Below are 15,339 nucleotides of genomic sequence, written 5' to 3' on the forward strand. Positions count from 1 at the left end.
CACCTTGTGTACCTCAGAGTCTCACAGGTCCCCAGCACTGTCGCCAGTCCTGCACTTGCCTCATTGTTACTGCATTTGGTCAATGACCCATGAGAGTGGCATCTCTTAGCACTTACCGCAGCTTCTGACTGACTGGGTGCACTTGGTCCACACCCCCTACCCCTCTCCCACCACCTGCACTTGCCCCCCCGCCCCTTCCCTCTCCTGCACTTGTCTGCCCACTTGCACAATCTGAATGCACCATACCTTGAAGATTGTCTGTTTTCCCTAGTCTCCCCTCCTTGCATGGTGCCGCCTCAATGCACTTGAGAATCGTCGTCAGACCTATGTGCTGTTATCTGCACCGCTAATTGTATTATATGTACTTGTTCCATCCACCCACTTCTGCCCGTGCAGACTTGTATCATTCAGAAATTCAAGGGATCTGAATGACTGCTGCTTTTTCCACTTGTTCCTTCCCTCCTTCAGCGCTCTGGAACACTTGCTTTGTGTATAGGCGTTTTACAAATAAACAGTACCATACTTGATGCACATTAGAGAAACTGCATGTGCAGGCCTTTCAGGCAGCATCCTACCACTTGCCTTTAGTCATTTGAAAAGGAATTCATGTAATACAGGCCATGTTCTCCAGTTACGAGAATTTTATTTTCGACACATTTGAGACCTTAATATTTCAATGTATAGTTCCAGTGTGGCAGGCACAGTTCTGAATGAATACAGAGAGTACGTTTACCTTGGAGCTTTTCAGCTTTTACTGCAGTCAATTTGAAGTTACTCAAACCCAGTCTTTAGGGGCGAAATGTACTCAAGGCCCAATATTGTTCCTGATATGGTCTAGTTCGTGGCACTATCCATAGCGTGTGTCAAGTGCTCTTCTCTCAGGTGCATCCTGCAGGTGCACCCTATTTGTAATAATGGAAAAAATAAAACATAAGTGAAACAGGAAAGGACACTATTCTGGCACCTCTCACTTTGAATTCAGCCAGTCTTCATTTGACTTTGATTCTCCCCATAAGTAGCTCAATAAGGGTATTGCAAAGAGTAGCCAGTCAGAAAGTTCATTCAGTTCAGCACTTGCTCCTCAAATCTGTGTTCCATTTGTAGGTCCAAATCCTCACAGGGGTGATTGAACCTATATTCTTTCAGCAGTACTTACTTACGAAGACTGTGTTAGGTGAACACTATCATGTTATTTACATACATTGGTATTGGGAAAGTAAGATTGCCGCTGAAGTCACAAAGATGGAATAAAGGGGTCAGCCTTCCCCCACTGTGAGCGCAGAGGGCACATTTGCAGTGATAAAATACAAATAGCCCTTGATTGAGAATGCATTTTCTTTTAGACTTCCACCCATGTTCCAAGGGTGTGAAAGTAAAGGAATTATGGGAATACTCATGTTATATATGCGTGTTTTCACCTAAAGCAAGCAAATACATGCAGTTGCCTGTGCAAGCCACTGTAGGTATTATGTGTTCCACAACATCTGGCCTGCAACAGGCAAGACCAGTCACAGGAGAAACAGCCGCAGGTGCATACCATAGTGTGCCTCCATAAGCAGGGATGTGCTCTGAGATAGGTCTGACAAACCTGCAGAATGCTCCAACTGCACATTTTCAGATGGCAGGAATCTGTCTGTGCAAATCCATTTGAATGGGCAGATACACCTTTCATGTTTCTGCATCTCGTCTTTAATCAGCTTGCCCCAATTAATTCAGTTTTCAAGTCTGAAATCTAAATTTCTAGACCACCTCAGTATCTGTAGGAAATACATTTTTATAAAAAAAGGAACATGAGCTCCCCTTTAAAAAATACTGAACACCAATACATACTGCTATGATATCATATGATATGATATTGCATTTATAACACGCCTATAGACAAGTGTTTGAAGGCAGGACGAGGCAAGGGAGGGGAAACAGAGGGAGGATAAAAGGCAATGATCTTACTAGGCCTGGTGACATTGAGATCGCAATGGGTGAGGTGTGTTAATTCAATAATGTGTAGTTTCAACAGTTAGGTAGACAGTACATTTAGGATTTCTTAATGACAAGCATCAAGACAACGTTCTTTGACTTCTTCATATGTTGTTTTATTTTTCACAAATAGCCCAACGCGTTTCGAGAAAAACATCTCTTCTTCAGGGGTATATATACATTCAAAATATCAATCCAATCTAAGAAAGAATTTCAGGAAATGTAGAGTTACTATTGCTGTATGAAATTTTGCTAATAGAGTGAGGATTCTCAAAAACTACTATTTTATATGTAGGTATGGACACCATCTTAAGTCTTCTTAAACACACCCTGTGTACAATTATATATTGCATGCTCACATTAGTGTCACCTTTTCAAATGTATACAATCGTTAACCAATAGTTCACCAAGAAGAAGTATAGAAGTATACAGTGAGACTTGTCTACATAATAAAAACAGGTACTCAAATGAGGACATTTACAAGAACAAGAAGTTACCCCTATTCAGGTACGGATATTAGTTATTGCCTCTAAAATCTCAATTGTCTCTCTGGTTAATGGATGTCAAAGTATGACATGTGGGACTTTAAAGAAGGGTGAATATTACTGCGTAGGGAAAAGTGGGATCATACAACGTGTTATGAGAGGTAATTTTTGAAAAATAAAACAACATATGAAGAAGTCAAAGAACGTTGTCTCGATGCGTGTCATTAAGAAAACCTAAATGTACAGTCTACCTATCTGTTGAAACTACACATTATTGAATGAACACACCTCACCCATTGGGAGAACACAAGTTATACCTTAACTGTTTGGCTCTTTTAGAGGGGCTAGTGATAGTGTGCAGGGGACGGGATTTCCTTCATACAGGAACCTATTCTGTTTGTATGTATTTCACAACCCATATGCCAGGGTTGGCTGTTATCTCCCCTGCACCTTAAACATATCTAAAAGCAAAGTCTGTTTCCCAGAATAATCTATCTAAATAGTAAGAACTATTAACCCTAGGTGTGCATGGTGAAAAAACTGCAGACATTGAGATCGCGCAAGGGTAGTGGAGGGGAACATTGCAGGGGAGGGGGAGGATGGGAGAGTGCAGTACAAAGGATAAACACAAGTAGTGAAGCCAAGCAGATGGCAAGTGCGAGGTTAAGTGCAGACAGCAGGTTTCAAATAAGTGCAGGTAAGGGACTGTAGGGTTACAGACACAGAGCCAAAGGGCAGGGTTTGCCAGGAGGCAGTGTGGGTGAGCAACTGAGCATGCAGGGACCTGGGCCCGAATTCAGAGGTTAGCAAGGTGACCAGTGCAGAATCAGACAAGAGATCAACAGGGGAGAGAAAGAGAGAAGGCGGAAGCAGAGAGGAAGGTCTTGAGGTGCTTCCGAAACCGGAGATGGTTCTAATCCAGTTTCAGAGAGGCAGTCAATTAAACTCGATAAGCAAACTACTAAGCACCTAAGCACCAGAAGCACCTCATTGTAAAGTGTAATACTTTTGGAAAACGTGTAAAGTGTGATTTGCAGTGTAAAGTCAACACATGAGGAAGAAACACACACAACGTCCAAAAATAACTGAAATAATATATTTATTCGATGAGACAGGGACATGAGCATCAACAGTACAAGTTAATCACATATTATTTTGAATTAGCAAAACATGTACATCAGCATCATTCCTTTCCTATTTAAAGTTATTGACTTCCAAACAATGGTACTCATGCAAGTGGCAGGTGGAGGGCTACCTTGAGTAGGCAACAGGATATATATATATATATATATATATATATATATATATATATATATATATATATATATATCAATTCAGAAGACATCAGAAAAAAAAACTCCCGTTTATTTATTCAGCTTTCCTGTTTTGTTTTGTTTCCTGTTTTGGTTTGACAGTGATGTGTCAGGACACAGGACAAATTATAGCATGGGCTGTTCATTTCAAAATCTTATATGGATGGAATTATCTTGCAATGGTGTCATTGGCTCATGCATAAAACTCATTGGCTCATGCATAAAACTGTTCCAATGATATTCTCTTTTTTCTCAATTTTCCAATCATAATCTATTGAGAGGCCGCGATGCGCCCGCTTTCCCCTCAGCAATGTCCCAAGAAGAGATAGCAGGTCCTCTTCAACACAGATCACAACAGATGACAACTGCTCTATTTCCAAATTAACTGTATGTAAGAATATCACATTTCATCACTTGCCGCGGGCTCATGGCATTTCCATTTAGAGTCCTATCAGTCTGTTTTCGGGATTGCATTTTGTTCTGTAATATAAATCTTGACTAAAAAATGCTGACCAAAATAATCTCATCAATTTTCTAGCTGATGAAAGTTTAATTGAAGACATTTTTACAAAGAGAGGAAGGAATCAGCTTTGCACGGAGTGGATGTGCAGCTGCTGAAACCTCGTTTTTGAAAAAATGGCGCGTACTGGTGGAAGAGGTAGTTCAGTAGAGAGCTGATGGTAGAAGAACTTATTTATTTAATTGTAATCGATTTAAGAGCATTTCTTTCCGAAATGTAAATGCATCTTAAAGGAAGAGGGGGCAGTGGAGGTTGGAGGTAAGAACTGGAAAGAGAAACTGCAGTGTTTGGCAAGTAGAGTTTTTTAGAGCCGGTACAGTGCCAAAAAAGAAGATGGACGGGGTAGGATTCAACAGCCAAATTCAGCTGAAATATGGGAACACTGGGGTTATCTACACTCTTTTTAAAAGATGTATTCAATCAACAATTCATATATATTTTTTTCAAGACTGTCATTTCAACGGTAATTCGTAGTTTTTCAACTTCTTTTTCTGAAACTTTATGGCAGAGTGACAACTTTCATCAAGTATCTTTTTGTCAAAATCTCAAAGAATTTGTGGGAGATTTGCTAACTTCTCTCTGGAATTCGGGTAATTTGTGGACATTTGTGAATCTTTGAGACGGCCCAAATCTTCTTTGTAGATTCTGACAACAAAGGGAAACAAAATCACACGATCTGAATTTGCAGGGGACCCTGGGCTTTTGAAGAACGGGCTTGCAGGTAAAAATAAAATAATATATGTCTTTTAAGGGAATGCAGATTTCAACAGGAAGATGAGGGTCAAATGAGGGCATGATTAGGACATTTAGCAAGAAGAAAGGGGCGTGTTGCTACATTTGTGACACAGAATGTGAACTGAAATATTCATTGTGATGTTTACAAAGGTAGAGTACAATCTAGCAGGCGCAGATTACATTTTGCAACCTGCAGTCAGCAGCAGGTTGGCCAGTAAATAAATCACAGGCAAATATTACAGTAATTTATACATCAAGATCCCGCCACATTTTACACACACGAGCAGGCAGCAGAATAGCACGAAGATCTATAGCAAATAGGTAGACATTTTTTACAAATAACAATCCAGGCCAATGCTTTGTTTAGTCTAAAAAAAGAAAACAAAAAGCATACAACACTATTGCATCCATACATTCTATTTAAAGTTTAGTGATTAAAGGTTGGAGAAGTATACACACGTTACACATTTCAAGAATTTGCAGTGAAAAGAGAGGATTAATGATTTCATACCAGACTGGAACAGTGTTTCTTATTACCCTGGCAGCCTATGATTGCCACATGTAACTGCCCCAGGCAAAGCTCAGGGCAATAGGTAGAGGAGAGGAACTATCTCAAATGTTAATGACTACCCCTGTGGTCAATAAGGTTTAATGCAGGACCTTTATTTGTGGTGTTTGCATGTAGTGCTTTCTGTCAGTCTTGACGATATGTACCCTCTTGTGTGCTGTGTTAGTCAGGTTTGAAGTCAGTTAGTTGTGATTAGGGAATTTCACAAGAGGGGAGCATGATGTTGTTCAGGGAAACATGTGGATGGAGGATTCCAGAATATGTAATCAGGCTCATATTTTAAATACTTGATTCAAAGGATGGTGCTTCTAAGAATGCACAATTTCACGTGAGGATGCGTCAAGTTGACAGCACCACATCCAACCCAGCGCTTCCCTGTCCTTACAATGCTAGAACATTGGATTACCACTAGTAGTAAAGTAAATGCATTTAGATGAATACTAATTCCAGGACGTTCTTGAATTCTTTGATGATGAGAACCCCATGCTCTTTCCTGCCCATTTGAGTTTGAAGAGCTCGTGCTTGTGCTCTGATGTTTGGGTTAAAACCCCAAACAGAGGGTTCCAGATAGTGGGGTTGAGCCATGTGTAGATGTGTGGTGGAAAGGCATTGCTCGTACATTAAATTCCAGTGAATGAAGTTCCTAATATTTTAGTCCCAATATCTTTGCGGTTGTGTTGCATTAGCTGCCTCTGGTTATATAAACGCATGACAATGATGCTCTTTAAACATGGTAAAATACATTTGTGATTTCTGAATATCTGTCTGTCATTGCAGATAACGCCACACTGCTTTTAGATTTAATAGTTGTTCTGCATTTTCCTTGTACTATCCAATTCATAAAAGTGAGTGAATTTGTATTCAATAGCTGTATACCCACACTTTCTGCCCCAGCCTTCATTATGCTTTTAATCTCTCGGTAAAGAGTCACATGGAGGGGAGAGAGTTTTAGAATACTACATGCAAAATCTCTATTTCCATCTCAAGTAAAAATATGCATATTTAAGAGTCATTATTTATTCATTGTTCTAAAAAATGAACGTTTTCTTTACCACATTAGTGAAGAACGTATTAGAAAAATATACAACAGAACCATATAATGTGGAGGCAATCCATTTGCCTCAATATTGTAACATAATTCTGACTGAAATTGCAAGAAGACTCAATTAAACTCCTACTGTCACCTCCCTCTCTCTATATTAGGAGCTTTGCTTTTTCCAGAAGCTGGACTTCATAAAAGGTCTGTCTCTTTAACAGAATTCAAATCTACAGACACATTGTTTGACCCTTCTTTCTTTTCAGTGCCTTTTGCTAGTCATACGGAAGACAAGACCTCACTAGTTGGATCTTTCCCTTTCGGTTTTTCAATAATATGTATTATTCCAGGTTTCAGGATCAATCCGTCGGTCTCCACCTGCCCCCGGTTCTCATCCACCTCTTCATATTTTCCCTTTGTTGGCTGTGTGGATTTATTGAATACTCCCTTGAAGCGCTGTTTGAGTACGGTGTCGGGGCAGTAGACATATTCATAAAGACCTCCAGCAATGACTGCTCCAATGATTGGTCCGATCCAATATATCTGCAGGGAGGCAAGATAAAACAGATGAAAAATGTTACACTTTTCATCATATCATATCTGGTCACCAAATACTCAAATGTGACCACATTAAATTAAGAAAGCACACTTACAGAGATTTCTTGGAACATAGAATTTGTTACTGATATGTGTAATCTCAGCCGGCACTTAATAAACACTTTGCTGCAACCCGAGACCTTTGTTCTCAGCGAGCAGACTTCAACACACTTATTTTGTTTTTTCTCATCTCTGAGATATACAAAGATACATAGATCTATATGATGTGGCACTAAACACAAAAACACCCTGCCCGGGCACAAGGTTAAACCGTAACCAACAGTTTGGATTCAATGCCATCGACAAGATAGTGTGGATCACACACTGATGTGCTCTAGTGGAATGTAAATGTACATAGGCATATACATGTTTCATGTTCACAGCATTGGCAGGGTTGAGGTTTGAACAATCAACTTGAAAAAATGGAGCAGCCCTAGGTGATGGGTTTGAACCTTTCACTCAATGTCTTTTTTATTGTGCACTACTATGAAGGCATAACATGGGCTAAAATTACCTATTATCATCAGTTAATAGGTGTCTGCATTCCCCCATTACATTTGGGAGAGGCAAGGAAATTCCAGTTTTTTTCTTTTGACTTCTGGGATTTGTGTTTCTTGATTTATGATGGAGAAATCCAGGCCTAGACATCCCAGAAAGAATAGTAAAAACCAGGAGACCATTCAAGTATCTCCCACAAATGGAATGAAGCATTTTGGTATATATGCCAGTTGTACATTGTACCATTGTCCATGTTAAACTAAGGGACACTTGATTTCTTCATTCTTAATTACTTTATACGTGCTCTGCAATGGCCTACAATTAAAACACACAATTTGACTGAAATCTGTGCAACTGTTTGTGGAGCAAATCAAGCAGGGACCAAACTGTATATCCATTTGAACTTCTATCATATGATTTATTTAGGCAGAACAACTAAATAACTGACTGCTGTAGTGCCTTTGTGGTGAGATTAGCATCATCCAGTTTCATCCTAGATCATGCACGATTGACCTAAAAAACCAGAGATTAATCATACCATACCATCGCTGCAGAAAACAGTCAATGCTCTAGGTGGCTATTCAAAAGTTTCCACACAGTCGCCAGGATGTCTGCAGCTTCGTGGAACTGGACTATACACTGACTGATTAAAATGTGTGCTATTGTTTCTGAACATAGCAGATGAATACGAAATAAAACAACCATATCAAATCAGTGCTTGATTAGCAGGAACAGCACTCCTGGAATTGAAATCTAAGTTACTCGATTCCATGGACAAAGGTCAAGTCTCGCTTCTCATGTTGCTGGATTTATCTGCAGCGTTTGACCTAGTTGAGCATTCCATTTTGATCAATAGGTTGAAGGAAGTGGCAAACCTTTCAGAAAATGCTGCCCAATGGATCTTCTCCTTTTTGAGTGACAGTGTAGAGTTTTCAGTGGTGAGGCCGAGCCATTCCCTGTCAATCTAACCTACGGCATTCACCAGGGCGCCTGTGTGTCCCCTTGTCTGTATAATATCTTTGCATGCTCTTTTTTGATCTACTGGAATGGAATGGCATAACATATGCGAATAATGCGGATGACACTCAATGTGGCATCCTGCTAACAGGATGATTTAGAGATGATGAACTTAATCTTAATAAGGCTTATGACCTTATACAATCTTGGATGCTACAGAATGGCCTGGCTTTAAATAAAGAAAAATCTGAATTTATGGTGGTTGGCACACACATAAGATAACAAAATTAGGACCAATCTATGAATTCTTTTCGATCGCAGAATGCAAGATTGATGTGAAAAAGAAAGTTAAAACCTTTGGCATAGTACTGGACCAGAATCTTAACATGAAGGCACAGGTCAGCAGCCTGGTATCCTCTTCGACCTATAATATAAAACTGCTGGTCTACTTCAGCCTCTCATATCTCAGAATAATTCCAAGATGATTGACTATTGTAGCAGTCTCCTGATTGGTATCCCGAAATCCGAGTGTAACCACCTTTAGATCATCCGGAACAGTGCTGTTAGGGTGGTCAAATGCCTTAAATGGAGAGATCATGTCTCGGAGGCTACACAGAGTTTACATTGGCTTTTGGTGGAGGCAAGATTACAATACCGTCTGATCTGAGTCACTCATAAATGTTGCGCTGGACCCATTCCAGCCTATTTGCAGGATCTCCTTGTGGAGAAATATGTCAGACCCCTCAGATCTAATAACACGCATCACCTGAGGACTCCTATATGCAACACCAGTAAAGCTTTTAAAGGGGCCTTTATTAAAGCTACCCCTAGGGCATGGAATGCTCTGCCGCTTGACCTAAGGGAAATAAAGTCTACTGAAATATTCAAGAAAAAACTAAAAACATTGTTATTCTGCTAGCTTCTCTAATTATCTTATCTTAATTCTCTGGCCTGTGGTGGTCTTATTTCTAGAATCCGTCGTTGTCCTATTTGTTTGTTTGTCAATTTGATGTGTGCCTTTAAGCATCTGAGTCCCTGGTTGCACGTTACAAATGCCAAGTAAAGTAAAGGGAAGTGCTAAAAGGTAGGAGCAAAACTGACCATTCGTCATGTGGCTTTGATTGTGCAAGGCTTGCATTGAATAATTACAGTATCAGTTTGTTGAGGTGGCAATAACTCTACCCCTGCAGTTTTATTAGCTGAGGCATTTTAAATCAACACAGGGAAGCAAGGAGAATCTGCAAAACAAACGTTGTGGGTGAAGTTGTGGGCCCTAACTTTGGCAAGGTAACCCATGGAAGGATTATCGCTGCTTATCTTACCAGTTACCAAAGCCATCAGCATTTAGGTTTTACTTTCACCCAAACAAATCCCTCTGATCTGAATCTCTGCAAATACTATTGACACATTGGGAGGGTGATCGCCAAAAATAAACACTTTGCATTGGCTAAATCTTCATTACACCCTTGGTAGCAGCATACCTAGAGGTTGCTCTTTTGCTTTCTGCCCCACAACAAACATCAAGAGTGCAGGATCCTGGTGTCTAGTGAGGTACTGTGCTGTGATTAACTGTATGTAAACTTGTACAGGCTTGATAGCCACAGTGTTAGTAGCGTATAGGTTTAAACACTCAAGTTGAAAAAGGGCACAGCTTTGGGAGCTGTGTTCAAACCTCTCCTTCAACGCTTTTTTGATATTGTGAACTAAAATGTCCCATAATACCTGCAATGTAAACGAAAAAAAATAATAATAATAATAATAATAATATTTATTATTGCCGCTTATATTAATAATCATAACAATAGTTATAATAAAATAAATGATTAATTGTGCAAAGTACTATTTTACACCTTACAGAAGGAAAGCTCAATTACCTTTTATAAATGCACTGTTGCACAACAGAGGCCAGCAAGTAAACACACTGTTTTCTTAAATTGTACACCACTGTTTATAGTCAGATTGGCTGAGTTCATCTGCTCTTTCCCAACAGCAACTGGTCCACATCCAAAATTCAAACCAGAGTGAAATACTGTTTGATATAGCAAAGTGGACAGAGCTGTTGAATTGATGCCCCAAAAACAGGGTATGAATAAAGATAGGATAGGGCCAAGGGCCTGACCAGCTATCCTGCATTTCACCTACAAACTAATCACGACTACTGCTGCTCACCAAAATACATCACCATGTGTCTCCAACCTCCACAGCACCCCCCCACTCTCACTCGGGTTTGAGTGGCCAAGTGCAATGGACAGCCCTGGCAAGCTACCCTAGCAAACCTCATCAATATCATTCCCCTGCCTCACCTGTGCAGACCCTATCCCACTTGACTGGTGTTACCACAATGGCATCCCATTATCAATCACCCTCTCAACTACGGCTCACAATGATTAGGCTAAACGCCTCCTCACTCAACTCATTCCAAACTTTCCAGTCAATGACCTAGAAGCAAACCTTACAGACTTTCCCACAATAGGGAATGCTTCGGCCCTCCGGGAATTATTCAGCAACTCTGCTTTGAAACTGGTGAACACTCATTCCCCCCACAAATCCAGCCAGACTAAGACCAAACCATCCGCACCATGGTTCACCCCTGTGCCCTCGAGAAATTGTGGCGCATAAACCATAACTCGGGAGACCTCACCAACCTCAAATATCTGCACGAAAATTGTCTGATTCTGATTACGGAGGCCAAAGCATCATACTACTCCACCACCATTGCATCAGCCTCGAACAGGAGCAAAGCCCTCTTTGAAGTAGTAAAGCAGTGTACCAAACTCTCACCCAATGCAGAGGTACCATCAACACTGGAAAGATGTGACAGAATCAACAATTCGATTTGTTTTGTTATTGAAAAAATCAAAAAGAGTCCAAGAGACCATCAAGTATCCTGCACCCTGGCACACACACTGCCCCTCTGGACTGAATTATTTTGTCTCTTTTTCCCAGATCGCGTAAAAATGATTGCCTCCCTGAAACCTACTTCTTAAATCATTACCAACATTAAGAAATGGATGGACCCAGCAATCAATGCGCTCCCCAGTATCGCAGAAGGATCATTCCCAGACACCCTCAAGATTGGTCTCATACAAACTCTTTTGAAAGAACCAACCCTAGATCCAGACAACCAGGCCAACTACAGGCCCATTATCAACCCCACGTTTAATGACCAAATCATGAAAAAACTAGTTGCTACACAACCACTCGCCAGAATCAAACAACTCAACCTCCTAAATGACTATCAGTCAGGGTTCTGTCCAAAGTGTAGCATCAAGACAGGCACCATGCAGGTGGTGGATGATGCACTCCAAATCATGAATACGGCTGAATCATGCCTCCTCTTCCTCCTTGACCTCTTGGCTTCATTCAACACCCTTGACCACTGCATCCGTCTCTCCCTCCTTGCTGACATGATGGGATTCTCTGGCACTGTCCAGAATTGGTTTACCTCTGACCTCTCAGGCAGACACCAGACTGTGCAGATGAACCCACTGCGTTCTAACCGACTCCAGGTCTCCTGCAGAGTCTTCCAAGGCTCCATCCTCTCAACAATTTATTTTTTATTTATATATTTACTTATTATGTACCAGACCCCACAGGCATCCTTTCCAATCATTTTTGACCATTACATGGAGCCTATGCGCACTCTCCTTAAAGATCCCAATATAGCCATCCACCAATACGCAGGTGATACTCAGTTGTAAATGAGAGTAAATAGCGTGCAGGACATCATTCATCTCTGCGATTATCTAGTCATCATCCAGTCCTGGATGTCGAATGCCTACCTCAAACTAAACACATCCAAGATTGAATTCGTCCTCATCGGTCTGACCGATAAATAACTTGTCCAACAATGGCTCAATGATATGCGCCTAGAAGGATTTGATCCACAACTCTCAGTTTCAACAAAAATGTTTAAGCTTCACCATTGACAGCAATCTGTCCTTTCAGAAACACATAGCCAGGAAGGCCCAAATAGCCTGGCTCAGAATCTCTAACCTTTGAAAAATCACACCCTTCACCCCCCTGGAGGACTTCCAGACCATAGTGACGGCCCTTGCGTTCTCACACATCGATGGGGGAAATAGTCTCCTGATAGGGCTCCCATCTGCTCACTTGTCACTGGTAAAATCAGTCCACCACACTGCAGCACATCTTATAGGAGCACAGATATTTGACTGAATTAACCCCATCCTATTGAAAACTACATTGGCTTCCACTCCAAGACAGGATACTGTTCAAGACCTTCATGTATCATCTAACAAGTAGTAGTCTTGGGTAGCGCACCAGTGTACCTGTCAGCAAAGCTCTACATATCTGGTGGCACACACTCCGAGCACAGCAAATGGACCAACCGGCATGAATCACAACTCCTCAGCAAAGAGAGGACACTAACAATTGCTGGCCATGCACACTGACCATGGCTGAAAGCTATCCTTAATGCTGGTTACTGTTGTAATGTTATTTAGTGATGTCATCAGTGATGTGATCTGTGCTGTCATCATTGTGGTCATAGGCTGTGCAACACGGGGGGGCACAGTTAAGGTGGCTTTAGCTGAATTTCAGGGGTTGTGTTGCCTTAAGTTCTCACCTTAACGTCCCTGAAAATAAAGTTATTTCCTTGATTTACAAAGGTTTTGTTACAATGTATTGCTCACTTTAACGTCATTGCAACTAAAGTTTTTTTCTTGAATTTCAAGCACTTTGTTATTCAATAGATATTTAGAATGCTTCCAGACCACTGGCATTGTCTTTGGCCATGGTCAGTGGGCGTGGTCTTTGGTCGTGCCCACTTTTTCATTTTAAAACTCTCCCAGACTACTAGCCATAGACTTCGGCCGTAGCTGGTGGGCATGGCCACTCTATATTTTAAAACATTAGCAACCCATCACTCAAAGACGTTCATCAATCAGAAACTGATTTTGTCCTGTTTTGACAGTGGTATTCGTATGTATAAAAGATTGCAGGCTTTAAGAACATAAAATGTTTTTAGCCAATGCGCAGTTAGATTAAATAATTTGCCATGTTATGTTATGTCATAGAGACTTAGTAGAGCGCACGTGCGCCCAAGGTCATCTTGGCGCTGACGGGTGGAAGAGAACAGTAAACAAAACAGAGACAGAGAAAGCAAATAGAAGAGGGTGGTTTTCAAAAGTCTACAGAAAGTGAGATGATCCACAGTAGCACGAAAAGCAAGAGGAAGGTCATTCCAGGATCTTGCAGCTACCACAGAAAAGGCTCGCCCTCCCTTACGCGACAGACGATAGCGAGGGTCTGTTGCAAGAAACGCAGATTGAGATCTCAACAACCGGGTCGGAGCATAGGGAACAAATTTGGCCCAGAGAGACTCAGCTCCAAATCCATAAAAGGCACGATGGACTAGACACATAGATTTAAAGAGAATGCGGCTAGCAACGGGGAGCCAGTGAAGTTTCTTCAGCAGGGGGGACATATGGGATCCAAAGGTAGGGTGAAATATGGAACGAGCGGCCGTATTCTGCAGTAGTTGAAGCCTGTTAATCAAGTAACGTGGTTGTGCCAAGTAGAGGAGGCTACAATAGTCGTCGGAACTTAGGACCAAAGCTGCCACAACAGGAGCCTGACACTCGGCGGGGATGTAGGGAAGGACTTTACGTAAAATGCAGAGTCTGAAATGCCTGGCCCTGCATACACTGGCCATGGACCACACACTTTGTTTAAGCAATGTGCTCCAAGTCCCTTGTTTTATGGCCAGACTCTTGTTGACTGTTCTGATACATTGCACAAACCCAACTAAGCACATTTAAGCAGCACGGAAATGGGAAAAAATGACTGGCTGCAAGAATAACATATGCACAGGTACTTTCGTCACCCATAGCTAAAATCAAAAGCTGGCACCCATGAATATACGCACAGTAATTGAACATATATCTTAAAGTGAAATATACAAATGTAGTTGGACCTTCCCCTTAAAAGAAAGTGCTCAAGACAAAATAGTAATGGACTTTTTAAAAATGTAATGAACACAGAAAATAACCTGAGAGAGGAAATGATCCAATAAGTATGCTGGCAAAGTATAAAAAGTGCTCAACTTTTAAACCCATCAATCTGTTGTGAAATATTCCCCGGTAAACAAAATCCCAACATGAAACAAGTGCTTGTGGACTTGTGGGAAAGCGTCTGCACTGGGAACATGACAACCTGAGTAAAATCCTGGTAGCCAAATACTTGAGCAAGCTTGCCAACTTCCAAAATAAAACCCATGTGATGCATCTACCCTCTGAAAGAAAGTAACACTGTACACCCATATGTGTCCTTTACTTGTGCCATGAAATGCAGACACAATCAGGAGAGAATAACTGCAGCAGCGTCCAAGATTAAAAACTCTTGCCACATCGTGGGCAAATACTCATGACGTACCTGCCCTCTCATCATTTCTCCTCCTCTCCCTCATGTTTGGCTCTCAACAATACTCTGCTTTAAAAAGATAACTTGAAAAGTACACATTCCATAGTGTTACTCAAATATATAAATCCTCATTGAACTTTGTTAGGAGAAAAAGTGTAAATTGTGCCATTATGCCCCCCCAGACTACAAATACCAGAATGCAATTCAGCAAAAGGCAAGCAAATGGTCTCTGAGTGCAAAACCTTCAAGGACTGACAGCAGCACAGTGTGTT

General features: G+C 41.1%; 1 protein-coding gene across 6 annotated transcripts in view; it reads right to left on the reverse strand.

Annotated features, from left to right (window-relative positions):
* Positions 1–3,541: 3,541 nt before the first annotated feature.
* Positions 3,542–15,339, reverse strand: part of LOC138497452 (aquaporin-4-like) — a 305,503-nt gene continuing 293,705 nt past the window's right edge. For all 6 annotated transcript variants that reach the window (XM_069620949.1, XM_069620953.1, XM_069620951.1 and 3 more), the window contains one exon: positions 3,542–7,174. In XM_069620949.1, the coding sequence (XP_069477050.1) occupies positions 6,911–7,174 (264 nt within the window). In that variant the 3' untranslated portion in view covers positions 3,542–6,910. The remainder of the gene's footprint in view (positions 7,175–15,339) is intronic.

Source organism: Ambystoma mexicanum, chromosome 5q (genome assembly GCF_040938575.1).
Source record: "Ambystoma mexicanum isolate Mex_15411 chromosome 5q, UKY_AmexF1_1, whole genome shotgun sequence".
NCBI lineage: Eukaryota > Metazoa > Chordata > Amphibia > Caudata > Ambystomatidae > Ambystoma > Ambystoma mexicanum.